General features: G+C 37.1%; 2 protein-coding genes across 2 annotated transcripts; both read right to left on the reverse strand.

Annotated features, from left to right (window-relative positions):
• Nucleotides 1-4,302: 4,302 nt before the first annotated feature.
• LOC129520869 (olfactory receptor 4N2-like) lies at nucleotides 4,303-5,225 on the reverse strand. Its single transcript, XM_055342088.1, is given in 2 exon segments — nucleotides 4,303-5,111; nucleotides 5,114-5,225. Coding segments are annotated over 2 exon segments (921 nt in total).
• A 20,798-nt stretch (nucleotides 5,226-26,023) lies between these two features.
• LOC129520848 (olfactory receptor 4N2-like) lies at nucleotides 26,024-26,950 on the reverse strand. Its single transcript, XM_055342050.1, has one exon. It carries the CDS (start codon nucleotides 26,948-26,950, stop codon nucleotides 26,024-26,026), a length of 927 nt encoding a protein of 308 aa, XP_055198025.1.
• Nucleotides 26,951-27,594: the final 644 nt, after the last annotated feature.

Genomic DNA, 27,594 nt, shown 5'->3' on the forward strand with positions numbered 1-27,594 from the left:
GATGGTGGATTGCTGACAAGAGAGCACAATAAGGGACTGTGTCAGGGACAAATCATGTCCTGACTGTTTGGAAATATTTGTGAGAGGGGTTATTGTTACACTCCCTGGGCTGCTTGCTCAAGATACTGTTCTGATTTCCTACAAGTCAGAAAGTCTAGATAATCGGTTCGTTTCCTTGGCAGGTTGCTGATGGCTTCACGCCAGAGTCCAAGTTTATCTGTGGTCACACACTTGCCCATTTCTGACTTCTATTCACAGTCTTCCATTTTGGTCCTTATCTGTAGACCCCTTGTGAATCCCTATGCAATGAACAATGGCCAGCCAAGTGAAAACAAGCAAAGAATATTGACTCAGCGCTTGTTAGAGCCTGAGCCTCAGCATTAGAAGAGTTTAAACTCACACTAGGGGATAAATGGAAGGCTTCAGTTATGCCATGATGGGAAGCTATTGTATGGAGAGACTATACTGAGCTGTCCAGAAGTGAGGCATCCTATGTGATTATGAGGGTGATTCTCTCTGATTAGTGGTTACTAGGGAGGAAATGGGGCAAGAGATAGGAAAGCTCTCAGTTATACATATGACAAGTGGGACACTGGTTATGGTGTATAATCATGAGTCTGTTGCTAGAGGGTTATAAGGGTTATGGGTAAAAGCCTGAGCCAGTTGGTCCAAAGGTTCTGGTATATAACGTGCAGCAGGTGCCACATAAAATCGCCAAACGTCCTACTCTCTGTCTTATATAGAAGAGTCCTTCTCCCTGGACTGACAGCAAGATAATGGGTTGATTCCTGGATTGGCTGTGGGTGAGAAATCTCTCTGAATGAACTATCTGGCTATGATGCATCTATACTTTCAATTTTCAAATCCTGGGGACCACCAACCAGGAGAATGCTAGGAAGTTGTTGAGCAGGTGTGATGAGATAGATTATACATTTTAAGACCAAAGACTTCAAGTGCATAGAGAAGAGCAAATATTGCAAGATTAGGATCCTAAAAAGGGGCATATCATTAAGAGAGAGGATAGTGGTGCCTGGTGACTCAGTAGGTTACCTGTCCGATTCAAGATTTTGGCTCAGGTCTTGATCTCAGAGTTGTGGTTTGAGTCCCATACCAGTCTTTGCAGGACGTCTACATGGGATTCTCTCTCTCTCTTTCTGCCCCTCCCCACACACATAGAGTCCCTATTTCTCTCAAAATATAATAAATACCTATTGAAATCAAAATAGGATAAAAAGCATGAGAGGAAGTAAATTACATATGGATGCTGAGTTAAGGATCTGAGTCTTCACAGTCACCAAAATAATCTTCCTTGTGTAGCAGCATAGGAACGGGGATGGGGCTGCCTTGGGAAAGGATAGGGGACAGTGAAGGGAACAGGAGGATAAACACCAAATAAGATATGAATATAACCAACTGTGCAATCCAATCCCAAGGCAGAATTCTTCTTACTATTTTATCCAAATACCCGACTATTTATGATAGAATGGACCAAAGAGGACCACCTTCTTGGCTCAGTAGGTTAAGTGTATTTAAGTGTATGGCTGAAGCTTGGATCATGATCCCAAGATCATGTCAAGCTCCTTGTTCAGTTCGGGGTCTGAATATCCCTCTCCCTCTGCCCCTCTTATACTCCTTTTCTCTCTCTCTGTCAAATAAACAAATGAATAAATGAATGAATATAAATTATTTAAATAAAAGGAGAAAAGAACCAAAAATTATTCCTATACTTGATCTTTTTTTATTTCATCATGCCGACCATTAGTCTACAAATAGCAGGTATAATACAACTGCTACCAGGAACTCTCTTGAGTTGATTCCATCCTCATTGAAGTTCCCTACCTGAGGATTCTTCATCATCAGTAGTGTCATCCTTGATATTCTCCACTGCCCAATCTTTAGAGACACAAGCATGAGGATGAGGTGAAGAGAGTGGGGCCCATGTTCCTGCTACTCCAGCTGAGACCACTTTGGAAACCACTGTCAACACCTGCTCTTCCTCAGACCTTCCCTTGGGTCTTGGGAGTTAGAGTCCTTCAACAAGACATTGACCACAGTTGCAAACCTTCCTTGAGAGAAAGGATCCCCTTTACCAGGCATTTTCCCATTTCCCCAAGATCATGATAGCTCTTACTTGGACACCGATCCACCTGGGATTCACCTGCAATGGGTAATGGACACCCAGTAGATGAGGTCCATGTGCAGCCACTGTGCCAGACTCCAAGCAGCTGCCCAGGAGAGGCATCCATGATCATGGACATGATCTGTGTTTTTAACATGCCCTCCTGGGTACCAGAAATGTGGTTGGTATGACGAGGGATGGAATGTGTAACTTCATTAACCATAAGAAATTTCAAATATGCAGGCTCATCTGGCTATTGGCTGCCTCCTGGGATAGCTCAGGTTTAGGTTCCAAAAATGAGGAAGCTCTGACCTCCCTGCCCTGGGGGTTCCTGCAGTGGCATTTCCTGGCCTGACATGACTTGAACTCTGGGCTCCTATCCATAAGGCAGGCACTACGTGAGGCCCTGTCATCACTCAGACAGGAAAGTCCACACTCAGGTCCTAGAGGGATCCCAGTAGCGGCTGCTTGTAAGCAGATGAGACCATGACCCCATGTGTGGTCATAGTCAGATCAATGAGGCAGAGGGGGGGACACCTCAGCGTCTTCAGGAGCTCACCCTTCCCTTCCTGATGCAGGCTACAGCCTGAAGAGGTACTTAGTTTACTGGCACAAAAACAGACACATAGATCAATGGAACAGAATAGAAAACCCAGAAGTGGACCCTGAACTTTATGGTCAACTAATATTCGATAAAGGAGGAAAGACTATCCATTGGAAGAAAGACAGTCTCTTCAATAAATGGTGCTGGGAAAATTGGACATCCACATGCAGAAGAATGAAACTAGACCACTCTCTTGCACCATACACAAAGATAAACTCAAAATGGATGAAAGATCTAAATGTGAGACAAGATTCCATCAAAATCCTAGAGGAGAACACAGGCAACACCCTTTTTGAACTTGGCCACAGTAACTTCTTGCAAGATACATCCACGAAGGCAAAAGAAACAAAAGCAAAAATGAACTATTGGGACTTCATCAAGATAAGAAGCTTTTGCACAGCTTTTGTTGATACAGTCAACAAAACTAAAAGACAACCTACAGAATGGGAGAAGATATTTGAAAATAACATATCAGATAAAGGGCTAGTTTCCAAAATCTATAAAGAACTTTTTAAACTCAACACCAAAGAAACAAACAATCTAATCATGCAATGGGCAAAAGACATGAAGAGAAATCTCACAGAGGAAGACATAGACATGGCCAACATGCACATGAGAAAATGCTCTGCATCACTTGCCATCAGGGAAATACAAATCAAAACCACAAGGAGATACCACCTCACACCAGTGAGAACGGGGAAAATTAACAAGACAGGAAACAACAAATGTTGGAGAGGATGGGGAGAAAAGGGAAGCCTCTTACACTGTTGGGTGGAATGTGAACTGGTGCAGCCACTCTGGAAAACTGTGTGGAGGTTCCTCAAAGAGTTAAAAATAGACCTGCCCTACGACCCAGCAATTGCACTGTTGGGGATTTACCCCAAAGATTCAGATGCAATGAAATGCTGGGACACCTGCACCCCGATGTTTCTAGCAGCAATGTCCACAATAGCCAAACTGTGGAAGGAGCCTCGGTGTCCATCGAAAGATGAATGGATAAAGAAGATGTGGTGTATGTATACAATGGAATATTTCTCAGCCATTAGAAACGACAAATACCCACCATTTGCTTCAATGTGGATGGAACTGGAGGATATTATGCTGAGTGAGGTAAGTCAATCGGAGAAGGACAGACAGTGTATGTTCTCATTCATTTGGGGAATATAAATAATAGTGAAAGGGAATATAAGGGAAGGGAGAAGAAATGTGTGGGAAATATCAGAAAGGGAGACAGAACATAAAGACTCCTAACTCTGGGAAATGAACTAGGGGTGGTGGAAGGGGAGGAGGGCGGGGGGTGGGGGTGAATGGGTGACGGGCCCTGAGGGGGGCACTTGATGGGATGAGCACTGGGTGTTATTCTGTATGTTGGTAAATTGAACACCAATACAAAATTAATTTATTAAAAAAAAGACAGAATGGAAGTGTTGGGGCACCTCGGTAGCTCATTAATGGCTATCTCTCCCAGTGTCTAAAATAGCCCCCATGAAATGCTCAATAAATGCAGTGTTTAGAAATGAATACATTAATTTCAAAGAAAATTCTCTGGTCTTGAATTTTTAATTTTTTTTCCCCATAATTAGGCTATATGCTGATTAAATAGCCTCTTCATAGAAGCTTTTACTTCCTGGTTACGAAGGGTATAAATCACAGGATTCAACAAAGGAAAGATCACTGTGTGAAAAAGAGAAACCACTTTGTCAGCTGGGAAGGCTCTGAAGGGGCGAGTGTAGATGAAGATGCCGGGCCCAAACATAAGAAATATAACAATGATATGGGTGGTGCATGTGGATACTGCCTTGTTCTTCCCCTCAGAGGAGGACCCATGTACACGGCAGAGGATCACTGCATATGAGGCCAGAAGGCCCAGGAAACACAAGAGGGTCATCAGACCACTATTGAAGACCATCAGAAGCTCCACCACAAAGGTGTCTGTGCAGGCCAGCTTGATGACCTGCGGCACATCACAGAAGAAGTTATCCAGTCGGTTTGGGCCACAGAAGGGCAAGCGGAGGATGAGGGCCACCTGGATAATGGAGTGGACAAAGCCTCCAAGCCACAGAGCCAATAGCAAGGCATAGCAGGCTCTAGGGTTCATGACAGTTGAATAGTGTAAAGGCCGACAGATGGCGATGTAGCGGTCAAAGGCCATCACAACAAGGAGTAATCCTTCCCCTCCTCCAAGGAAGTGCAAGAAAAAGAGCTGAGTGATGCAACCCCTGTAGGAGATTACCTTCTTCTCAGAAAGGAAGTCCACCAGCATCCTGGGAGCCACAATGAAGGAGTAGGATGCATCCAGGAAAGCCAAGTTGCCCAGAAAGAAGTAGAGGGGGGCTGTGAGGCCAGGATCTGTTCTGATGGTGAGGATGATGAGGAAATTTCCAGGAGGATGATGAAATAGAAGATTAAAACTAGCACAAAGACCAGGAGCTGAATATTTCGAGACTGGGTTAGACCAAGAAGGATGAATTCTTTCACCACCGTACTGTTGTTATTTTCCATCTCCTCTGCCTGCAGTACATCAAGAAGCAGATTTCATTGTTATTACTATTTCTTCCAGCTAGATCCTCACTCTTCTCCAACTAAAAATATTTGACATATCTGGAGGCTCAGTCAGTTAAGTGTCAGACTCTTGATATCGGCTCAGGTCATGATCTCATGGTGGTGAGATTGAGCCCTGAGTCACGCTCCATGCTAGACATGAGCTTAAGATTATCCCTCTGCCTCTCCTGTCCCATCCTTTTCCAAAAAAAAAAAAAAAAAAAAAATTGACCTATCTGTCACATCAGCTAAAAATCGTCTCTCAACCCTCTCCAACATCTTAGGTAAACTCCAAACCTTCTGTTAAGATCCAAATTTAAAGCAGGCAACCCAACAAAAATACTGCTTTCATACCACAACTCTTATTCCCATCCAACCATGCACTTCTACAGAATTGCTCTCTACTTTAAGAATTTGGAGTCCTGCACCTTGGGATTCCTGCCTTCCTAAGTCATATAAGAAGTTTCCTATTTGAGATACAACATAACTCTATTAAGATCTTTGCATTTTTATGATTATACTGTGCTTGAGACTTAGCTATTTTCTTGTAATTATACCTTTTTTCATTCAAGTCCAATTTTTTCCTAAGTATTTCCTTTTTTCCATTCCTGTGGAGTTCCTCCTTCTTGCCTACTAACTCTCTGCCTTGCCCTCTGTATTCTCTTATTAATACTTCTATGAACCTCCTCTAGTCTGGCATCCTTCTATTTCCCTGACTCCAAACTGATAATCAGGATTCCAATGATAACTCTACTTTCCATGTAACTTAGTTAAATTCACCTAGTTATATTCCTGGTTAAATACCACTTATGTATCCCTCCATACCTTGTTCATGCAGCTTAATTAACACTATCTAAATCTCAGTTACTTCTTCTATACTTTCGGTATCCTTAATTCTCTGATGTCCGTTGTAACAGTCAAGGGAGGAGAGCCTTTAGCCTTTCAACAAACAATACACTGCAATACAAAATTTTCCAATATACCATTTTTAAAAATAAGTTATGTCAATGCATAAAATCATAGCATAGAATAGATAGGAGTAACAATAAAGATCCTATTACAGTCTAACAAATTCCTCTCAAAGATAAGAAAACTAAGGTTACTGTGGTTACCTAAGTTTAGAAAGAGTTTACTCTTTTTTTATGATTTTTTATTTATTTATTCATGGGAGACACACACATACACACACACAGAGAGGCAGAGACACGGGCAGAGGGAGAAGCAGGCTCCATGCAGGAAGCCCAACATGGGACTCGATCTGGGGTCTCCAGGGTCACGCTCTGGGCTGAAGGGTTAGGGGTTAGGCTAAACCGCTGAGCCACCCGGGCTGCCCTAGTTTTCTCTTTGGTTCTGATTCACCAGTAGTGGAAGAATCCAAGTGTGTTCTATTTCATTTAAATAAAGAAATTATTAACTCAGGCTTAATCAGTGGATATTCTTTTTTGTGTACTTAAATAAAAATAATATTGATAGTCTAAAAATCACTCATTTATAGAGCCTAAAATTAGAAGATGAACCTTTCTAAGTTATTGTGGGAAAAATACAGACTTAAGGCACAGGCTATTAAAGTGGGGTATGCTCATTAAAGAAGGGACACATGATGATTCATTGAGGAGTGAACATATAATTGTGCATATTTGTACATATTGTGCTTTAATTTTATTCTTTTCAAAATACTATTTTTTGATATATATATTGATATAATGGTACTTATAAATAAATTGCATATACTTAAGGTACATGTTAAAAAATGTTTTGTCATAGGTATGAAATATTCTTAGAGTTTGAATGTTGCTAATCTACAGAAAAATATAATGCAATATATACCAGTATATACCAATATATATGCTCCTCTATACTATTTAACTAAATAGCACAGTTGCTTTTAAGTAAGCTCTGTGGAATATGGGGTACCAAAAAAGGGAAAATATTTGACAGAAAATGCTAATGGGTAAGTAATTAGAATGAAAGACTGGAAGAGAAAAGGGTGATGGAAATAAAGGAGAGAAATAGAAAAGTAAACAAAACAAAACAAAACAGTAAGTCTATATAGTTCATTGTTAGGATACATATTTTAGGAAACATTAAAAATATCTGTTTTAAGTATCTCTGGAGCTGAATAGATAATATACAAGTTTCCATGTTTCACTCCAAGCCACAGGTGGAATTTATGAAAGTCATGATTTCACATATTAATCAGTATATATACACAGTATACACATATATACAAATACTAGACACACACACAGGGAAAGTGAGACCTACAGAAAATTTTAACTATGCTACTCAAAACAATCTACACATTCAATGCAATCCCTATCAACATTTTTCACAGAGCTGAAACAAACAATCTTAATTTGTATGGAACCAGAAAAGACCCTGAATAGCCAAAGTAATGTTGAAAAAGAAAGCCAAAACTGGAGGCATCACAAGTCCGGACTTCAAACTGTATCACAAAGCTGCAGTCATCAAGACAATATGGTACTGACACAAAAATAGACATACAGATCAATGGAACAGAATAGAAAACCCAGAAATGGACCCTCAATTGATCTTCGACAAAGCTGGAAAGAATATCCAATGGAAAAAAGACAGTCTCTTCAACAAATGGTGTTGGGAAATTTGGACAGCCATTCTTTATGTAGAAGAATGAAACTGGACCACTTCTTAACCATACATACACAAAAATAAAATAAAAATGGATGAAAGACCTAAATGTGAGATAGGAATCCACCCAAATCCTAGAGGAGAACCCAGGCAGCAATGTCTTTGGCCTCTGCTGTAACAACTTCTTGCTAGACACACCTCCAAAGGCAAGAGAAACAAAAGCAAAAATGGATTATCAGGACTTCATCAAGATAAAAAGCTTTTATACAACTAGGATCAACAAAACTAAAAGGAACCTACAGAATAGAAGAAGATATTTGATGAATAATAGTGAAGGGGAATATAAGGGAAGGGAGAAGAAATGTGTGGGAGATATCAGAAAGGGACACAGAACATAAAGACTTCTAACTCTGGGAAATGAACTAGGGGTAGTGGAAGGGGAGGAGGGCGGGGGGTGGGGGTGAATGGGTGACGGGCACGGAGGGGACACTTGACGGGATGAGCACTGGGTGTTATTCTGTATGTTGGTAAATTGAACACCAATAAAAATTAATTTATAAAAAAAAAAGAAGAAGATATTTGCAAACATCAGATAAAGGGCTAGTTTCCAAAATATGTGAAGAATTTAAAAACTTAACAACCAAGAAACAAAAAATCCAGTCAAGAAATGGGTGGAAGACATGAACAGATGTTTCTTCAAAGAAGACATACAAATGGCCTATAGACACATGAAAAGAAAACTTTTTTTGTAGCTCTTTAAATTAGCTTCTCTACTCACTTCTTGTTAGGATTTAGGAAGCCATTTGTCTCAACATTTTGTTCCATCAACTGCCTATAAAAATATATTCAGGAATGTAAGTCAAAGCCCCCTTTTACTTACTTAGTTTTCTTGAATCCTACAAGCTCAATCTGAGTGTATTATTTCATGGTGTTAGTGTTTAATGACATCTCTGAGACAGAGGCTTTCTGAAGGTCTTTATGATTAAGGCTTATTAGCCTCCACTCCACCTATTTCCAGTCTTTCATCTCTGTTTTTTTAACTATTACCTAAACAGATGTTATAACATACTACCTGACACTATCCCCTTCTCATCTATGTATCCTCTCTACCTGTGATTCTGAAATGGTAGCTCATGTAAATCCAGAGAATTGTGTATGAGATGATCATTTTTCTAGGTAAAATACAACAAATTTCTGGGAAAAAAAATTTACAGATTATATGGCCTTTTTCAGAATAAAAATACCGATTTCAGCCAATTCGTGGGAAAAGTGTTGTCAAAAAGAGGCTGAAATGAACATCTAAATCCTCACCACTGTATTTCTAATCTTCCTTGCCTTTCAGCTAATTCATAGATTCTTCTCTCTGTGGCAATGAGGATACATTAGAGAAGTAGGGAAGGCAAAGGAGAGGGCTGCCTTCATTTTTAGGGTGGAGACACAAACACTACCAGCAAACTGTGCATATCTGGAGTGTAAAAGGTCAGACCAGCCTCTGGAGCCAGGTGTTTAGAGACCCAAGGGCCTTACTTCCCTATCTCTTTGAAACATTCACTCCTTTTCTTCCTTATGTTCTGTCCTCTCTATCTCTCCTTTTATTCATCACCAAGTCTTCATTTTCCTAATTTATTTTTATAAGTTTATGGTTTCTTTTCCCCTTTTAATTTACTGACCTCATTTTCCCCTAATTTTCTTTCCCTATTTACTTTGCTTACCTTAAATCTCACTTTTCTTTAACATTTTCTCTTCTTCCTATCATTTATTCATATTCTTTTCTATCTGAAATTTTTTCACTTTCTGTTTGTTCTCTTGTTCATTGCCACTCCACTATAGCCCATGTCTGTCTTGCCATTATATTTTAAAAACAAAACAAAAACCCTATTGTTGGGGGATCCCTGGGTGGCGCAGCGGTTTAGCGCCTGCCTTTGGCCCAGGGCGCGATCCTGGAGACCCAGGATCGAATCCCACGTCGGGCTCCCGGTGCATGGAGCCTGTTTCTCCCTCTGCCTGTCTCTCTCTCTCTCTCTCTCTCTCTCTCTCTCTCTCTCTCTCTCTGTGCGACTATCAAAAATAAATAAAAATTAAATTTAAAAAAATAAAAAAACCCTATTGTTGGTTCCTTTCAAACAAAAATGAGTGATAAGTACACTTCCCACCATATTCCATTCTTAACAGTTGGTCTACAAAATAAATTTATAAGTCAGTCTTCAGTACTAACCATTTTCTCTTGAGTAGTATCCTTCTTATAGTTTACCAAATCTGAACCACTCATTACTTACTTCCCATTCCCTCATATATATTTTTTCCACATATAAGTGAATCTGATAAAAAAGATGCTTTCTCTTTATAAAATAAAGGTAAATCTCTTTAATATCATTCTAAAGAAATGAAAATGTTCAACAAAGTTTCCAAAAATCTGAGTGTAATTTCTGTCAGCATATTGATTGAAGTTTATAAGTTATTTAAGGATAAATTAGTAGTAAGTTTTACTTATTAAAAATGTGGATCAAGCTAAAGAACATAATCAAGGATTTAATTGGTACTGATGCTATTGATAAACATATAAAGCACTAAACAAATATATAGGTATTCAGCCAGGAAATTCTTTCATCAGTAAAATGAGAAGGTTTAAATTACTTCTAAATTTCCTAACTTTTTAAGCAATGTAATAAGATAGAACTATCCTTAATTTGGAAACCTTTTATGTGATTCTAATGCTTTTGTAGAATGAGTAAGTGTTGGCTCAGCAATTCACTAAATGTATGATCCTGGGAAAGTCACCTAGCTTTGCTTTCAGAAGGTTGGCTTTTCATCTTTCACATAGAATAACGTGTTGACTCTGTCTGACAGGGATACAAGGATCATGATATATAAGGATGAAGGTAATAATAATAATTTATTTAAGTATGTTTAAACCAAAGTGAACTCCACAAATATGTAGATGTTAAGAGGTAGCTCTACTAAATAGATATATTGCCATGAGATCCTTTGTCAATGGCTCTAGGGTAAACCCTGGGTGATGGTGACAACAAAAATTGGAGTGATTAATAGAAGAAATTGTGGTGGTGCAGTAAAGCTTTCATGTAAAACTGCCAACGCAGTCAATCATTTGATATCAAGCTTTTCTCAGTTTTACAACTTTCTCTATCAAAGCTTTGTGTTGTTGAATAATAGAACCATAGGCAAGAGAAGAAACTCTCAAATTTACTGAGTATGGATATTAAGAGATCTGGGCTAATCTGCAAAATCATAAAATCTGTTAAGCTTTTTTTTCCTCTGGAGGCTTTAGCCTAACTTTCTGTATCTTTCTCCCTTTCATCCATATTTTATAAGAATAATAAACCATATCATTCATTCTTATGTTCCTTGATTTTAATACCAGATGTCAATTCTGTGAAGGTTCTTGATAATTCTACTTAATTATGATAAGAGAATGAAAGTTTTGTCCACCATTAAAGTAATTCCAAACATCAGGAGCATTAGAGATCTATTAGGGTGGAGGGTAGAAAATGCCACACTGCTGAATTTAGGTCTTTGCCTCTGCTATTCCTACTGAAACTCTGACCTCTATTCCATTGTATTCCAATGCAGCAGATGAAACAGTAGAATAGCTGTGATATCTTCTCTGTTGTCCTCTCCTTGTTTCTTGTAAATATGAATATTACTCTCATCCTTGGAAATTTGAGTCTCCAGGGGTTTTATGTAATTCTCACAAGTAGCCATCCTTCCTCACAAAGGAACCTTAGGTTTTGAGATCTCCTTTAACACTTTACAATACAACAGAGAAAGTGCTTTGGAGACTGGGACTGCCACGACCCTACTGAATATTTCCAGAGGGAGCTGTTAGAATGTGAGCTAAATTAGGCATATGGAAATACCAGAGCTTTGGAAGGGATAAATATTTTAAAATATGTCATATAGTGCCACACTGGGTTAATTCTGAATTCTAAAATCAAAGTCCTAATGGTAAATGAGATAATAGAACCCTATCTGGAAGCATATTTATTAGGTCAAAAGTAAATAGAAGGTTAAGAAAACTCATTTATACTTACAATAACCCCTCAAATGTAAATAAACGATGAAATATTTATACATATATATATTTCCATAGATATATATAGATATAGATATATAGATGTCAAGAAAGCAAGCAGGGGGATCCCTGGGTGGCGCAGCGGTTTAGCGCCTGCCTTTGGCCCAGGGCGCGATCCTGGAGACCTGGGATCGAATCCCACATCGGGCTCCCGGTGCATGGAGCCTGCTTCTCCCTCTGCCTGTGTCTCTGCCTCTCTCTCTCACACTGTGTACCTATCATAAATAAATAAAAAAAAATTTAAAAAAAAAAAAAAAAAAAAAAAAAAAAAGCAAGCAGGAACAGGATGACAAGGTGAGAAAAGTGAGGTATATTAAAATTATATATTTAATATATAATTTTATAATATATAATTTAATATATATATTAAAATATATATATATTTGCCTTAGGCACAAAATTTACCAGGGCACCAAAAACTTTAATAATCAAAATAAGTACCATTTTAATGCGATATTTTAAAAATCACAGTTACTGTGAAAATTGTGAACAGAATAATGAAATTTTTAAATAAAGATATCAAAATTACAGATATTTCCTTTTGTGTGAAATCCCAGTATGGCTCAGCATAACACTCGCTGATCATATCTTTATTTAAAGTTTGGCATTTACTTTCCTCATTGTGGATTTTTTAAAAAGATTTGATTTTTTAAAAAATATTAATTAAAATGTTGTTTATATTTATTACTAAGTTGGGGTTTTTTTGGTCACTCCCTTAGATTTTACACTCAAGGCAAGTGCTTTACTCATTGTCCATATCACCATGATCTGGCCCTGAAAGCAAATCATGTGGCCAAGTCAATAAATGAGTATGTAAACAATATACAGAGAAAATATCAATAATGCTCATGAAGACTTTGAAGGCATAATCCTTCTTAGAGAGAAGAACCGTTTCCTTAAGGGAAAATGACTTCTCAAATAGGATGTGAAAAGATATATCATGATCTCAGTATTTGTTGTTTATTCACTTTTACTCTGCTCAGCAAAAACAAAAATGAATAACTTTTTATTGCTTTCATTAGATTATTTTTTATAAATTTATTTTTTATTGGTGTTCAATTTGCCAACATATAGAATAACACCCAGTGCTCATCCCATCAAGTGCCCCCCTCAGTGCCTGTCACACAGTCACCCCCACCCCCGCCCACCTCCCCTTCCACCACTCCTAGTTCGTTTCCTAGAGTTAGGAGTCTTTCATGTTACAGATTATTTTTTAAAATTTCTTTTTATTGGAGTTCAATTTGACAACATATAGCATAACACCCAGTGCTCATCCCATCAAGTGTCCTCCTCAGTGCCCATCACCCAGTCACCCCAACCCCCTGCACACCTCCCTTTCCACCACCCCTTGTTCGTTTCCCAGAGTTAGGAGTCTCTCATGTTCTGTCTCCCTCTCTGATTTTTCCCACTCATTTTCTTTCCTTTCCCCTTTATTCCCTTTCACTATTTTTTATATTCCCCAAATGAACGAGACCATAAATGTTTGTCCTTCTCTTTCATTACATATTATTAAAATTAATTATGGTTTAGAGCAATTAAATGCAAGTTGGTTCTGTTTTTTATATCTGTTTTTATTCTTTTGTTTTAAAGGGAAATATGAAGTTAGGAGTCACTTCACAGTTGAAATAATGTACTCCTGTTTTTGTGAACTATAATTCATAATAAAATATGTATTTGTCCTAATCTATTTTCAGCTTTAAAATACAGTAGAAAAAGTAGAAAAAGGAGAGAGAAAAAAAAGAGGTAAAGAGAAAGTTAGATTCTTCTGCATGTGGCTGTCCAATGTTCCCAGCACCATTTATTAAAATGACTCTCCTTTTCCCAGTGGATAGTCTTTCCTGCTTTGTTGAATATTAGTTGACCATAGAATGAGGGTCCACTTCTGGATTCTCTATTCTGTTCCATTGATCTGTGTGTCTGTTTTTGTGCCAGGACCACACTGTCTTGATGACCACAGCTTTGTAGTACAACCTGAAATCTGGCATTGTGATGCCCCCAGCTCTGGTTTCTTTTTTAATATTCCACTGGCTATTCGGGGTCTTTTCTGATTCCACACAAATCTTAAGATGATTTGTTCCAACTCTCTGAAGAAAGTCCATGGCATTTTGATAGGGATTGCATTAAATGTGTAAATTGCCCTGGGTAACACAGACATTTTCACAATATTAATTCTTCCATTCCATGAGTGTGGAATATTTTTCCATCTCATTGTGACTTCCTCAATTTCTTTCAGAAGTGTTCTGTAGTTTTTAGGGTATAGATCCTTTACCTCTTTGGTTAGGTTTATTCCTAGGTATCTTATGCTTTTGTGTGCAATTGTAAATGTGATTGACCCCTTAATTTCTCTTTCTTCAGTCTCATTGTCAGTGTATAGAAATGCCACTGATTTCTGGGCATGGATTTTGTATCCTGCCACACTGCCAAAATTCTGTATGAGTTCTAGCAACCTTGGGGTAGAGTCTTTTGGGTTTTCTATGTACAGTATCTTGTCATCTGTAAAGAGGGAGAGTTTCACTTCTTTGCCAATATGAATGCCTTTTATTTCTTTTTGCTGTCTGATTGCTGAGGCTTGGACTTCTAGGACTGTGTTGAATAGCAGTGGTGAGAGTGTACATCCCTGTCTTGTTCCTGATCTTAGGGGAAAGGCTCCCAGTGCTTCTCCATTGAGAATGATATTTGCTGTGGGCTCTTTGTAGATCACTTTTAAGATATTGAGGAATATTCTCTCTATCCCTACACTCTTAAGAGTTTTGATTAAATGGATGCTGTATTTTGTCAAATGCTTGTTCTGCATCTATTGAGAAGATCATATGGTTTTTGTTTTTTCTCTTGTTGATGTGATTTTTCATGTTGATTGTTTTACAAGTGTTGAACCAGCCTTGCATCCCAGGGATAAATTCCACTTGGTCATAGTGAATAATCTTCTTAATGTACTGTTGGATCCTATTGGCTAGTATATTGTTTAGAATTTTTGCATCTGCGTTCTTCAGGGATATTGGTCTATAATTCACCATTCTGGTAGGGTCTTTGGTTTTGGAATCAGGGTGATGCTGGCCTCATAAAATGAATTTGGAAATATTTCCTCCCTTTCTATCCTTCAGAACAGCTTTAGTAGAATAGGTATGATTTCTTCTTTAAACATTTGATAGAATTCTCCTGGGAAGCCATCTGGTCCTGGACTTTTGTGTCTTGGGAGGTTTTTGATGGCTGCTTCAATTTATTGGCCTGTTCAGGGAAAATTGAACAGCCACGTGCAGAAGAATGGAACTAGACCATTCTCTTAAACCAGACACAAAGATAAACTAAAAAATGGATGAAAGATCTAAATGTGAGAGAAGAATCCATCAAAGACCCTAGAGGAGAACACAGGCAACTCCCTTTTTGAACTTGGCCACAGCAACTTCTTGCAAGATACATCTATGAAAGCAAGGGAAACAAAAGCAAAAATGAACTATTGGGACTTAAGATAAAAAGCTGCACAGCAAAAGAAATAGTCAACAAAACTAAAAGACAACCTACAGAATGGGAGAAGATATTTGTAAATGACATATCAGATAAAGGGCTAGTGTCCAAGATCTATAAAGAACTTATTAAACTCAACACCCAAGAAACAAATAATCCAATCATGAAATGGGCAAAAGACATGAACAGAAATTTCAGAGGAAGACATAGACATGGCCAACAAGCACATGAGAAAATGCTCCGCATCCCTTGCCATCAGGGAAATACAAACTAAAACCACAATGAGATACCCAATGGTCACAGCAGTGAGAATGGGGAAAATTAACAAGGCAGGAAACATCAAATGTTGGAGAGGATGTGGAGAAAGGGGAACACTCTTGCACTGTTGGTGGGAATGTGACCTGGTGCAGCCACTCTGGAAAACTGTGTGGAAGTTCCTCAAAGAGTTAAAAATAGATCTGCCCTACAACCCTGCAATTGCACTGCTGGGGATTTACCCCAAGATACAAAGGCAGTGAAAAGCTGAGACATCTGCCCCCCCAATGTTTATAGCAGCAATGTCCACAATAGCCAAACTGTGGAAGGACCCTCAGTGTCCATCGAAAGATGAATGGATAAAAAAGATGTGGTCTATAAAGATTTTTTTGTTTATTCACTTATGAGAGAGAGAGAGAGAGAGGCAGAAGGAGAAGAAGGCTCCATGCAGGAGCCTGATGTGGGACTCGATCTCTGGTCTCCAGGATCATGCCCTGGGCCAAAGGCAGGGGCCAAACTGCTGAGCCACCCCAGAATCCCCAGATGTGGTATATATATACAAGGGAATACTACTCAGCCATTAGAAAGGATGAATACTCACCATTTGCTTCGATGTGGATGGAACTGGAGGGTATTATGGTGAGTGAAGTAAGTCAATCAGAGAAGGAGAAACATTATATGGTTTCACTCATACAGAGAATATAAAAAATAGTGAAAGGGATTATAGGGGAAAGGAGAAAATGAGTGGGAAAAAGCAGACAGGATGACAGAACGAGAGAGACTCCTAACTCAGGGAAGCAAATAAGGAGTAGTGGAAGAGGAGGTGGGCAGGGGGATGGGGTGACTGGGTGACAGACAGTGAGGGGAATACTGGACAGGAGAAGCACTGGGTGCTATACTCTATGTTGGCAAATAGAACTCTAATAAAAAATACACACACACACACAAAAGAAAGCTAGAATGATCAAAATATAGAACAAAAAAACATAAAGGAGACACTAATGGAAAGGCAATTATATGGAAAGGCAATTATATGGCAACATATGTGGAGTATTAGCCCCGTCTTGAACTAGGTTAGTGTCCTGCCACAAAAGACCCTTAAAAATAGGACATTTTTCTGTAATTAGGAGCATAATCTGAGACTTTCTCACTTTTTAATATTTACCCCAATACGTAAGATAAAATTAATCAGAAGATCTAAACTAGCTCAGAGTAGAGGCTTTTTAACCCAGCTGAGAAATCTTTATCATGTTAGACAGATTTACAATTTGAGGAAAAAAACAAACAAATGATTAAAAGGATTTTCAAAAGTTGCTGTTACAACTTTTGCTGTTTCAAAAGTTGTAACCTCAGGTTGACTTAAGATTTGTATAGCTAATTGACTGATCAAAAAGCATATACATAAAAATAACTCATTACAGCGAAAATATTACCAGATAGTAAAAAGCTAAGGATATAGTACTGGCTTCGATCTATAACATTCCATGGCTTTGAAAAGTAACACCACTTTTCTCAGACTGTTTCCCCACCTATAGATGGGGTATTTTTATTTTTTGTTTTGTTTTGTTTTGTTTAACAATGATTTATATGAGAGAAAGCGTGACCAGGAGGGGTGAGGGAGAAGGACAGAGAATCTCAAGTAGACTCTGCACTGAGCACCATACATGGGGATCCATCTCATGACCCTGAGATCACAACCTGAGCTGAAACCAAGGGTCAGACACTCAACCGTCTGTATCACCCAGGGGCCTGGGGTATTTTTGTTTTTGTTTTTTTAAATATTAAGATAATGAATAATTTATCTCTATTACTGAGTTTTTTTGACGCTCCCTTAGATTCTGTACACAATTCAACAATCACTTACTGTCTACCATGAGCCAGGTAGTATTTTAAGTGTCCCTGCAATGCAATGCAGTACAGACAAGACAAACAACATCCCTGTTCTTTGAGATTTTACATTCTAATACAGGGACACAGACAATAAGCAAGAAGGAAAGAGAACATGAGATATTAATGAAAATATAACACTCTGTTGGAGAAATCTTGCGAAAAATACTGCTATTTTAGATAGGGTGGTGGTCAGGGATGGTCTTTTGGGGCAGTTTCATAAAATGAGATATCAAGGTCTCAAAGAAAACATGCTACAGAGAAGTCATCAAAAAGAAAGATCTGGTGTTCTGAGGAACAGAAAACATGCCAGGGTGCCCAGAGAGTAAAAAATTTATATACAGAGAAAATTCCTTCCTACCTTTGTCCCATACCCATATATTCCACACACAATTCCTGATAAGAAACAACTATGATTCTTTGTGTATCTTCCCAAAAGCATTATACATACATAAGTAAATGGATTGTTTATTAATAAACAAATGTGATAAATATCCCAAAATAAAGGATTATTCAAATACATTTTAATAACGGCATAAAAGTCAATACTTCTTTCATAGGTATTTAAAATATTATATATATAAAATATGTAAACCTATAATACTTATGCTCATGTATAAGATAGATTCCAGAATATTTTTTAAAGTTTATACATCCTGAAAAATGTAGAAAATAATATTCCAAAATTTTATATACATTCTCTGACTTTTTTCCTATTGTGTATATGTATCTCAACAACTCCTTTATACCACAACCATTTAAAAAAATTTTATTAACACAAGATTATGTAAAACTCTATAATGTCTACTTCAAAATTCCCCATTTTGCTTTTTACAATAATAAACAAGTATTCAATTACTCATTCTCTTCTTACCAACCATACTGAAAGTCTACCAGAGAAAGTCATTGTACCAAGAGACCAAATACAGAAATTAATAAGACAAACACTAACTTCAAGAAAGGCAGAAAATTGTGAATACAAATAAAATTTAAATAATTGTGAGATGCTTAAAAAAGAACTATATTTAGAGTATTATAAGAAAAAACAAAAAAAAAACCCAAAAAACAGAAGCGAACAAAATGTGGAGTGTTAGAAATATTTCAAGATGGAAGAAACGCTATGGCTGAGTCTTGTTTGAAATATTCACTAGAAAATGGTAAGAGGAGACCACAGGAAGTGCAAAGGTATCAAAGAATCCAAACTATGCATGTGCAGAAATAGTAACAGGCGAGATTGGAAAAATAAGGTAATTGTTAAGATAGTTGTACTTGATTAAGTTTACAATTCTGCAAAAGGAAATTCAGGAAATACCATGAGACTACTGTTGCTACACTATATTTAAGGGATCTATCTTTCTGACTTGATAAAATTTACAACTTCTCAGTATATGGTTTACATATCATGTACATATATCATCAGAATAAATTCATTTTTCAAAAGCATACTCTTACATTTAAAATTCAGAATTTATTATGACATTCAACATGGCAAGTCTTAATCTGATAGATTTTATTCTATGATATAAAACAAATTTCAACACATTTTTAAAATTGAAGTCATATCAAATATGTTCTTAGACCACAATGAAATTAAACTGGAAGTATATTAAGCTAATTTCCAAATATTACAGGAAAAAAAAACACTCTAAATAACCCGTGAATAAGAAGATCAAAGTAGAGATTAGAAATATTTTTAATTGAATGAAAATGAGAACACAATTTAAAAACATATGCAAGATGTAGATAAAGCAGTGTTTAGAGGGAAATGTGTAGCATCAATTGAATGTCTTTAAAGAGTATAATAAAGGGTTTAAATCAATAACCTAATCTTCCACTTTAGAAAAAGAATGGTAAATTAAATCCAAAGAAAGAAGGAATGGAATAACATAAATCCAAGAAGAAATATTAAGAAACAGAAAAGCAATAGAGAAAAATAAATAAGAACAAAAAGCTAATTCTTTGTAAAGAACAAGAAAATTTATAAAGCTTTAGCCAGACTAATCAAGAAAAAATACAAAAAATATCAATATCAGGAATTAAAGAGGGGCAATCACTATAGATAATACAAAAATTAAAAGAATATTAAGGAAACATTATGAGCAACTTATGCCAGTTAACCTGATAACTTAATTGAGCACACAAAATTCTAAAGACATTACCTACAAAAGCTAACTCTAGAAGAAGTACACTGAATAGCTGTGTATCTATTAAATAAATTCAATTTGTACTTAAAAATTTCCCATGAAAAAAACTTCAGGCCTAGATGGCTCCTGTAGTGAAATCTACCAAACATTTATTGAAGAAATGATACTAATTTTACACAGACTCTAAAAAAACAGTATGAAAGGGAAGATATTTTCTAATATCCTCTAATTTCTTCTTGTACACATTCAGTTATTTAAGTTTCTGGCTTTAAAAAAAAGTCTTAATTTGCAAGTATATGCAGTTTTTTTTTCTTAATTATTTCAAATTCAACTCCATTGTGGTCAGAAAATATACTGGTCTATCTTGACGAATGCTTCATTGCACCCAAAAAGGATGTGTGTTCTTCATTTTTGGGTACAATACTCTATAAATAGCAACTAGGTTAAGTTTGTTTTTTGTCGTTTGACTCTTCTATACCCCTACTGATTTTTTTTAATCACATATTCTACCAATTTTCAAAAAAAAGTTATTAAACTCTCAATCTATGATTTTGGATTCTCCATTTCTTTATTTATTTCTTTCTTTATTTTTTTTCCATTTCTTTATTTAGATATGTCTGTGTTCATGCATAAATTGTTGTTACTAGCGGATTCACATTTATTGTTATGTCTTGATGAACTGACACTTTTATCACTATAAAATTCTTTTATAAAGACCTAGCGGTCCTTGGAATTTACTTTGTTATTAATACAACTATACCAAAAAATGGTTACTGTTTGCATGGTAGAAAAGATACATAATTAAGAGAGAGAAAGGGGGACAGAGAGAGGTTGTTTATTATAATGAATTGGTTTGTGTGATTATGGAAGTGGAGAAGTCCTACAATCTGCCATCTGTGAAATAAAAACCCAGGAAAGACAGTTCTGTCATTCAGTCCAAGTTTAAAGGCCTGAGAACCAGGGGAGCTGATAAATTACAGTCCAATGTCTAGAAGAGACAAAGTGAAATATACCAGCTCAATCAGTGAAGAAAGCAAGCAAGCAACCCCCCCCCCAACCCATTCAGGCCCATCAATGGGTTGAATGACACCTTCCCACTATGGAAGGGCAATCGACTAAGTACACCAATTCGAATACTAGTTCCGTACTAACACTCTCACAGACACACCAGAAATAATGTTTAATCTGGAGACCCCATGGCCAGTTGACATATAAAATTAAATATAACATATGGCATATCATCCTCTATGCTTATGCTTGAAACATATCTTTGTATTTAAGAACTGATATAAATAATATATACTTGAATCTTGCTCTTTTATACAGTCTGAAAATCTTTCTTAAATCACATACATGGTCCATTTACATTTAATATTTTTTAAAGATTGTATTTATTTAACAGAAAGAGAGCACAAGTAAGGGGAGTAGCAGAAGGAGAGGGAGAGGCAGGCTCTATGCTGAGCAGGAAGCCTGATGTGGGGCTGGATCCCAGGAACCTGGGATCAGGATCATTACCTGAGCTGAAGGCAGATGCTTAAACAACTGAGCCAGCCAGGTGCCCCCATTTACATTTAGTATTATTGTTGATATTTGAGTTAATTGTATTTGTCCCATTCTTCATTCCTTTGCATTTCTTTCCTTCCTTCTTTTGGATTGAATATTTTTTAACATTCCACTTTCTCTCCTGTAAAGACTATCTAATTAAGTGTCCTTGTATTATTTTTGTATGACTGGATGCTCTAGTGATTATAATACTCATCTATAGCATACCGGTCACTACAAATTGTTATTCAAGGATACTTCATGAAGAGTATTTTACAAAAATAAATAAATAAATAATTCTTTTAGCCCCCTTTAAGTCCTCTCTGCTATTGTTGTATATTTTACTTCAAAATACATTATAAACCCCTATAGTATTTTATTATTTCTTAGGTGGCTAATGATAAAGTAAATAATACAAGTTAAAAAATAGACTTTTTGACTTATTTCACTCAGCATAATACCCTCCAGTTCCATCCACGTTGAAGCAAATGGTGGGTATTTGTCATTTCTAATGGCTGAGTAATGTTCCATTATCAATTGGAGAAGGACAAACATTATATGTTCTCATTCATTTGGGGAATATAAATAATAGTGAAAGGGAATAGAAGGGAGAAGAAATGGGTAGGAAATATCAGAAAGGGAGACAGAACATGAAAGACTCCTAACTCTGGGAAACGAACTAGGGGTGGTGGAAGGGGAGGAGGGCGGTGGGGTGGGGGTGAATGGGTGACAGGCACTGAGGGGGGCACTTGTCGGGATGAGCACTGGTTGTTATTCTGTATGTTGGCAAATTGAACACCAATAAAAAATAAATTTATTATTAAAAAAATAAATAAAAAATAAAAAAACAAAATAAAAAATAGACTTTTTGTCATATTTACATACTTCTTTACCATTTCCAGATCTTCTCATTCTTCCTTATTAATTCAGGTTTCCATCTGACATATTTTCTCTTGATATGAAGAATTTTCTTTAGCATGACTTTTTGTATAGGTCTGCTGGCAACAAATTGTCTCTCATCTTTTATGAATATTAAGGTGCCTGTTGCATCTTTCTTCTTGAAGTTTATTTTCACTAGATATGGAATTCTAGCTTGACAGTTTGTTTTTCTTCTTTAAGAAGAACTTTAAAAATTACATTTCACTGACATGGTATCCATTGTTTCTGATAAACAGTCAACCACCATTCTTGTCACTCCTCTGATCTGTCTTTTTCCCTCTACTGCTTTTAAGATTTTCTTTCCAGGAGTGCCTGGGTGGCTCAGTCAGTTAAGCATCTGACTCTTTTTTTTTTAATTTTTTATAAGCTTTTATTTCAGTGATCAAAAGAATGCAGTAAATGGAATCTATACTGATTAACATTAGGCATGCACCTCTACCTGAAACTGCTGTTAGCTTTTGACTGGCCTAAATCTTTATAACCTATTTAGGCACATCTTTGAATTTTTTGGACCCTGATATATAGGGTTAGTAAGCTTCTTCCTTGTGGAAGTTTAGTACTGAGAATTATGCTCATGGCTAGATTCCTTTATATCTAAAGGCTTCTAGACACTCAGGCTCTCAGGCTACCTGTACTACCTTGAGACCGTACCTTATAAAGTAAATCACAGCCTAAGGGAAGGAGATAATCTAGAAAGCTGAGTGTATTGTATTAACACCCCATAGATTCCTTTCCAGCACTGATAGTCAAAATACTAGATAAAGAGGCCTATAGTTAAGTACCAAATTACTTTTCTCCACCTGCTAGCCTTTCTGAGAGACACAAAGATGTATCAATCTACCCAGAAATCTGAAATGAATCCACACAAATGACAGATTTTACTTTATGTGGTCCCACTATCAAATTAGAGAAAGCAGTTCCACTATCAAAATTATAGGGAGCAGTTTATGGGACTTTGAGAAAGCATAGTCCCATATACAGTAATATGCATCTAGTAGTTTTTCCATTCATCTGTCAATTGTTTTCACAAGATTAGCATTAAAAAAACACAATTAAATACATATATGACCCTCAACCCCCCCCCCCAAAATTGGTCTTTGTTCATTCTCAGATGACCGGATGTTCCAAGAGTGACAAAGGTGGGAGCCAATCCCCCCATAGCCTTTTTCTTCAACTATCCCATCAACCGTTCTTCATTTCTTGAACTACCTTCCTTTTCCAAAGAGGTAATGCTGAGATCAGTCAGAAAGGCTTTCTGAGAAAACTGGCTTGGATTTCTGGGTCTGTTCCAGTCGATTCAAGATGAATTGTCAAGTCAATTCAGATATTTTTGATACCCTGATGATTCAACTCCATAGACATTAATACCCAAACACTGCAATAATGGTGGAGAATGTACAAATCCCCCTGATTTTCACTTCTTCCTCCACTGTCTGTCACTTTTCTGAGCACATTACTGATACAGATGTCAGTTGAGGTTGGGAGAGAAATTTATAAAAGTGAGCAATTTATTTTTGTGTTTGGGGCTTTTTTAGATTCCAGTCTGTCCACAGTTTAGAGCTTCATTCTTGTCTCTACCAAATATCTCAATCTATGGTAGGATCACTCCTCCATGTGCCCATATCCAGACCAGTAACCTGATACAGATATTAAAAAAAGAAAATTTTATTCCTCTCTGGAGCTCAGTAATAAGATTTCTTTTGCTTCTTTGCTCTTTAGAAGTCTCATAGAAAAGTATAATTTTTGTTTTGCACTTTTCTGTTGTTTATTATACATGAGCAACATTCTTCTACAAGCTAACCACCATCAGTACTCTGTAGTCTCATGATTTGTTTTTGAGAATATGCTTATGTTTATAAATTTTTTCATTTTTCCCCTTTGTTAATTAACTATAGTTTCTTTTTTATTATTTTTTATAATAAATTTATTTTTTATTGGTGTTCAATTTGCCAACATACAGAATAACACCCAGTGTTCATCCCGTCAAGTGCCCCCCTCAGTGCCCATCACCCATTCACCCCCACCCCCCGCCCTCCCCTTCCACCACCCCTAGTTCGTTTCCCAGAGTTAGGAGTCTTTCATGTTCTGTCTCCCTTTCTGGTATTTCCCACACACTTCTTCTCCCTTCCCTTCTATTCCCTTTCACTATTATTTATATTCCCCAAATGAATGAGAACATATAACAATGGAATATTACTCAGCCATTAGAAATGACAAATACCCACCATTTGCTTCAACGTGGATGGAACTGAAGGGTATTATGCTGAGTGAAGTAAGTCAATCGGAGAAGGACAAACATTAACTATAGTTTCAATTGCTCATTTCTATTTTCCCTTGGGTATGTAACTGTTTCATATTAATTTATTCAAGTTCCTTGTATATTAAGTAAATTAATATTTTATCATTTATATTAATTTTTAGTTAATAGCTGGGGTTTTTTAATGCATGTATGCTCCCTTGTACCATCTGGAGTAGGGAGGTATTCAGTTCAATTTCCATGCAAGCCTCTATAATTGTGGCGAAAATCTGCACATCCATAATGTGGCAGACAGATTTTCATCATACTTTATCTTTTGCCTACAAATATATTTTTAGCATGTCAAATGTAACTATTTTTCTTTTTATTTACTATTTTTACATGATACTTCATTGATCTTTCTTACTTCCAAGATTGTAAAACTGTACCTACATTTTATCACTATTTTTGGCTTTATTTTATTCTGTTTTCCAATAAAGCTGACAGGTTCTTCTAGGATCTTTGCGTCTAGGGTTCCAAATTCTAAGTATCAAATGTACTCCTGTAAAACTTGAATTTCGAGAAAAATAATTGGAGAGAGCAGCAGTAACACTAAAGGTATTCTATATCATCCTCCCATTCCCAGACCATGGCTTATTGATATTGGCCTTCAGTCAGAAACTGGCAAAATGGCTTCTTGTTTCTGCACTCCCCTGATTATTGCAGCAATAGATCACTTGGTAGGTTATTTTTATACTGTTTTTCTGGCAATCATGTCTGAAAGCCTAGCATAGAAAATAATCTTCTATACCTTAAAAGATTTTGCAAGTACCTAATTTCTAACATTAAACCCCATTATATTTAAAATAACTAATTTATGTAATCTCTAATAGAATCTATACTACCAAATAACTGATTATCATCATGAGTGAAATCAATTGAAGGCAAGGTTTAACATACAAGGAAGATTTGTAAACACCCATTAGTAATAATCATGAAGCTCTGCAAAAAAATCAAATGAAGTAATTTCACAACATTTTTCTATAAAGTCAATTATCTTCTTTTCTTACCCATTTGACAAATTTGGGGGTGAGGAATAAATAAATATATGTGCATTAGGGAGAGAGAATAATATTAGAGGCATCAAAACAAGTCTACAGAATTACATTTGGCTCTTAATGGTGTTTTGCAGTTTATTGATCTCTGGCCAGAATCCTGACATTGCTCCAAACCATAGAAGAAACAGTTGTGAATGAGTGAGACTCTCTTGCTTAAAATATTAACAAACATTCTTACAGCAATTAGAATAAAGCTCTTTATCTAAGCCTAACACACCTTAGTGATTTGAATCTTACCATAATATAAATTTATCCCCTAAGTCTCTCACAATTATTCATCATACTCCAGCTGAGAAATGGATGTTTATTTTATAATCTTTAAACATATCAAGTTTATGCCCTAATTATGCATAACTCTACCTCATTGCCTACAACAGTACCTGACAAATGAGAGGTACTCAGTGAAGAACAGTATTTGTTAAGTGAATGTATTATTTACAGTAAGAATTCTCTCTCTTGACTTCCTATTATTAAATCTTTCAGCAGACCACATGCCGACTCAATAACCTCCTCATGGAAGTTTTCACTTCCTGGTTGCGAAGGGTATAAATCACAGGATTCAACAAAGGAAAGATCACTGTGTGAAAGAAGGAAACTACCTTGTCAGCTGGTAAAGCCCTGAAGGGGCGAGTGTAGATGAAGATGGCAGGCCCAAACATGAGAAGTATAATCATGACATGAGTGGTACACGTGGACAGTGCTTTGCTCTTCCCTTCACAAGCAGACCCATGTACACGGCAGAGGATGACTGCATAGGAAGACAAGAGCCCCAAGAAGCACAGGAGAGTGAGCAGACCACTACTGAAGACCATCAGAAGCTCCACCACAAAGGTGTCTGTGCAGGCCAGCTTGATGACCTGCGGCACATCACAGAAGAAGTTATCCAGTCGGTTTGGGCCACAGAAGGGCAAGCGGAGGATGAGGGCCACCTGGATAATGGAGTGGACAAAGCCTCCAAGCCACAGAGCCAATAGCAAGGCATAGCAGGCTCTAGGGTTCATGACAGTTGAATAGTGTAAAGGCCGACAGATGGCGATGTAGCGGTCAAAGGCCATCACAACAAGGAGTAATCCTTCCCCTCCTCCAAGGAAGTGCAAGAAAAAGAGCTGAGTGATGCAACCCCTGTAGGAGATTACCTTCTTCTCAGAAAGGAAGTCCACCAGCATCCTGGGAGCCACAATGAAGGAGTAGGATGCATCCAGGAAAGCCAAGTTGCCCAGAAAGAAGTAGAGAAGGGCTGTGAGGCCAGGATCTGTTCTGATGGTGAGGATGATGAGGAAATTTCCAGGCAGGATGATGAAATAGAAGATTAAAACTAGCACAAAGACCAGGAGCTGAATATTTCGAGACTGGGTTAGACCAAGAAGGATGAATTCTTTCACCACTGTGCTATTTTCTGCCTCCATCTCCTCTGCCTATAGAATATCAGAGGTAGATAATTTAATTTCATTTCTTGCATGTAGCTCATAGTTCTAAAACTAAAAGTAGCATATGTCACATCTGTTACACCATCACTTCCCCATCACCTAAGAAATCTTTTCTAATCATTCTTCTTCTACATTTCGTATCTACCAACACCCTGGTTTGCAGCCACCCTCTTCTGCTTTTCCTGTGCTTCTATTTCACTGTTCTCTCACATGGGGCTCTGGAATGCCCCTGCCCTGGACTTGTTTATGATTTGCATGAGGCATAAGAAAAGGTCAGTGATTGAGAAAAAACTTAACCTCCGTTATCAAGTTCTTCAGGTTTTTATTTGAATGGGAGTAGAGCTGGAGACTTCCAGCACAGAGGAATGACAGTTTTTTAAGGTAACAGAAATTTTGCATATCTTGACTGTAATGGTTACAAGTGTTCATTCTATCACCAAAACTTACGGAACTATACAAAAGTTGGTACATTTAATTTATGCAAATTATAACTTAGTCATGCTGATGTAAGAAGTTAAAAAAAACCTATTTACTAGAAATATTTCCTTTTCCTGTATATAATATCAACTCATTCACAGGATCTAAAAAAAAAATTCCTGGTTACTCTGGAGAAAAGAGATCTG

This window comes from Nyctereutes procyonoides, unplaced genomic scaffold, assembly GCF_905146905.1.
Source record: "Nyctereutes procyonoides isolate TBG_1078 unplaced genomic scaffold, NYPRO_anot_genome, whole genome shotgun sequence".
Classification (NCBI taxonomy): Eukaryota; Metazoa; Chordata; class Mammalia; order Carnivora; family Canidae; genus Nyctereutes; species Nyctereutes procyonoides.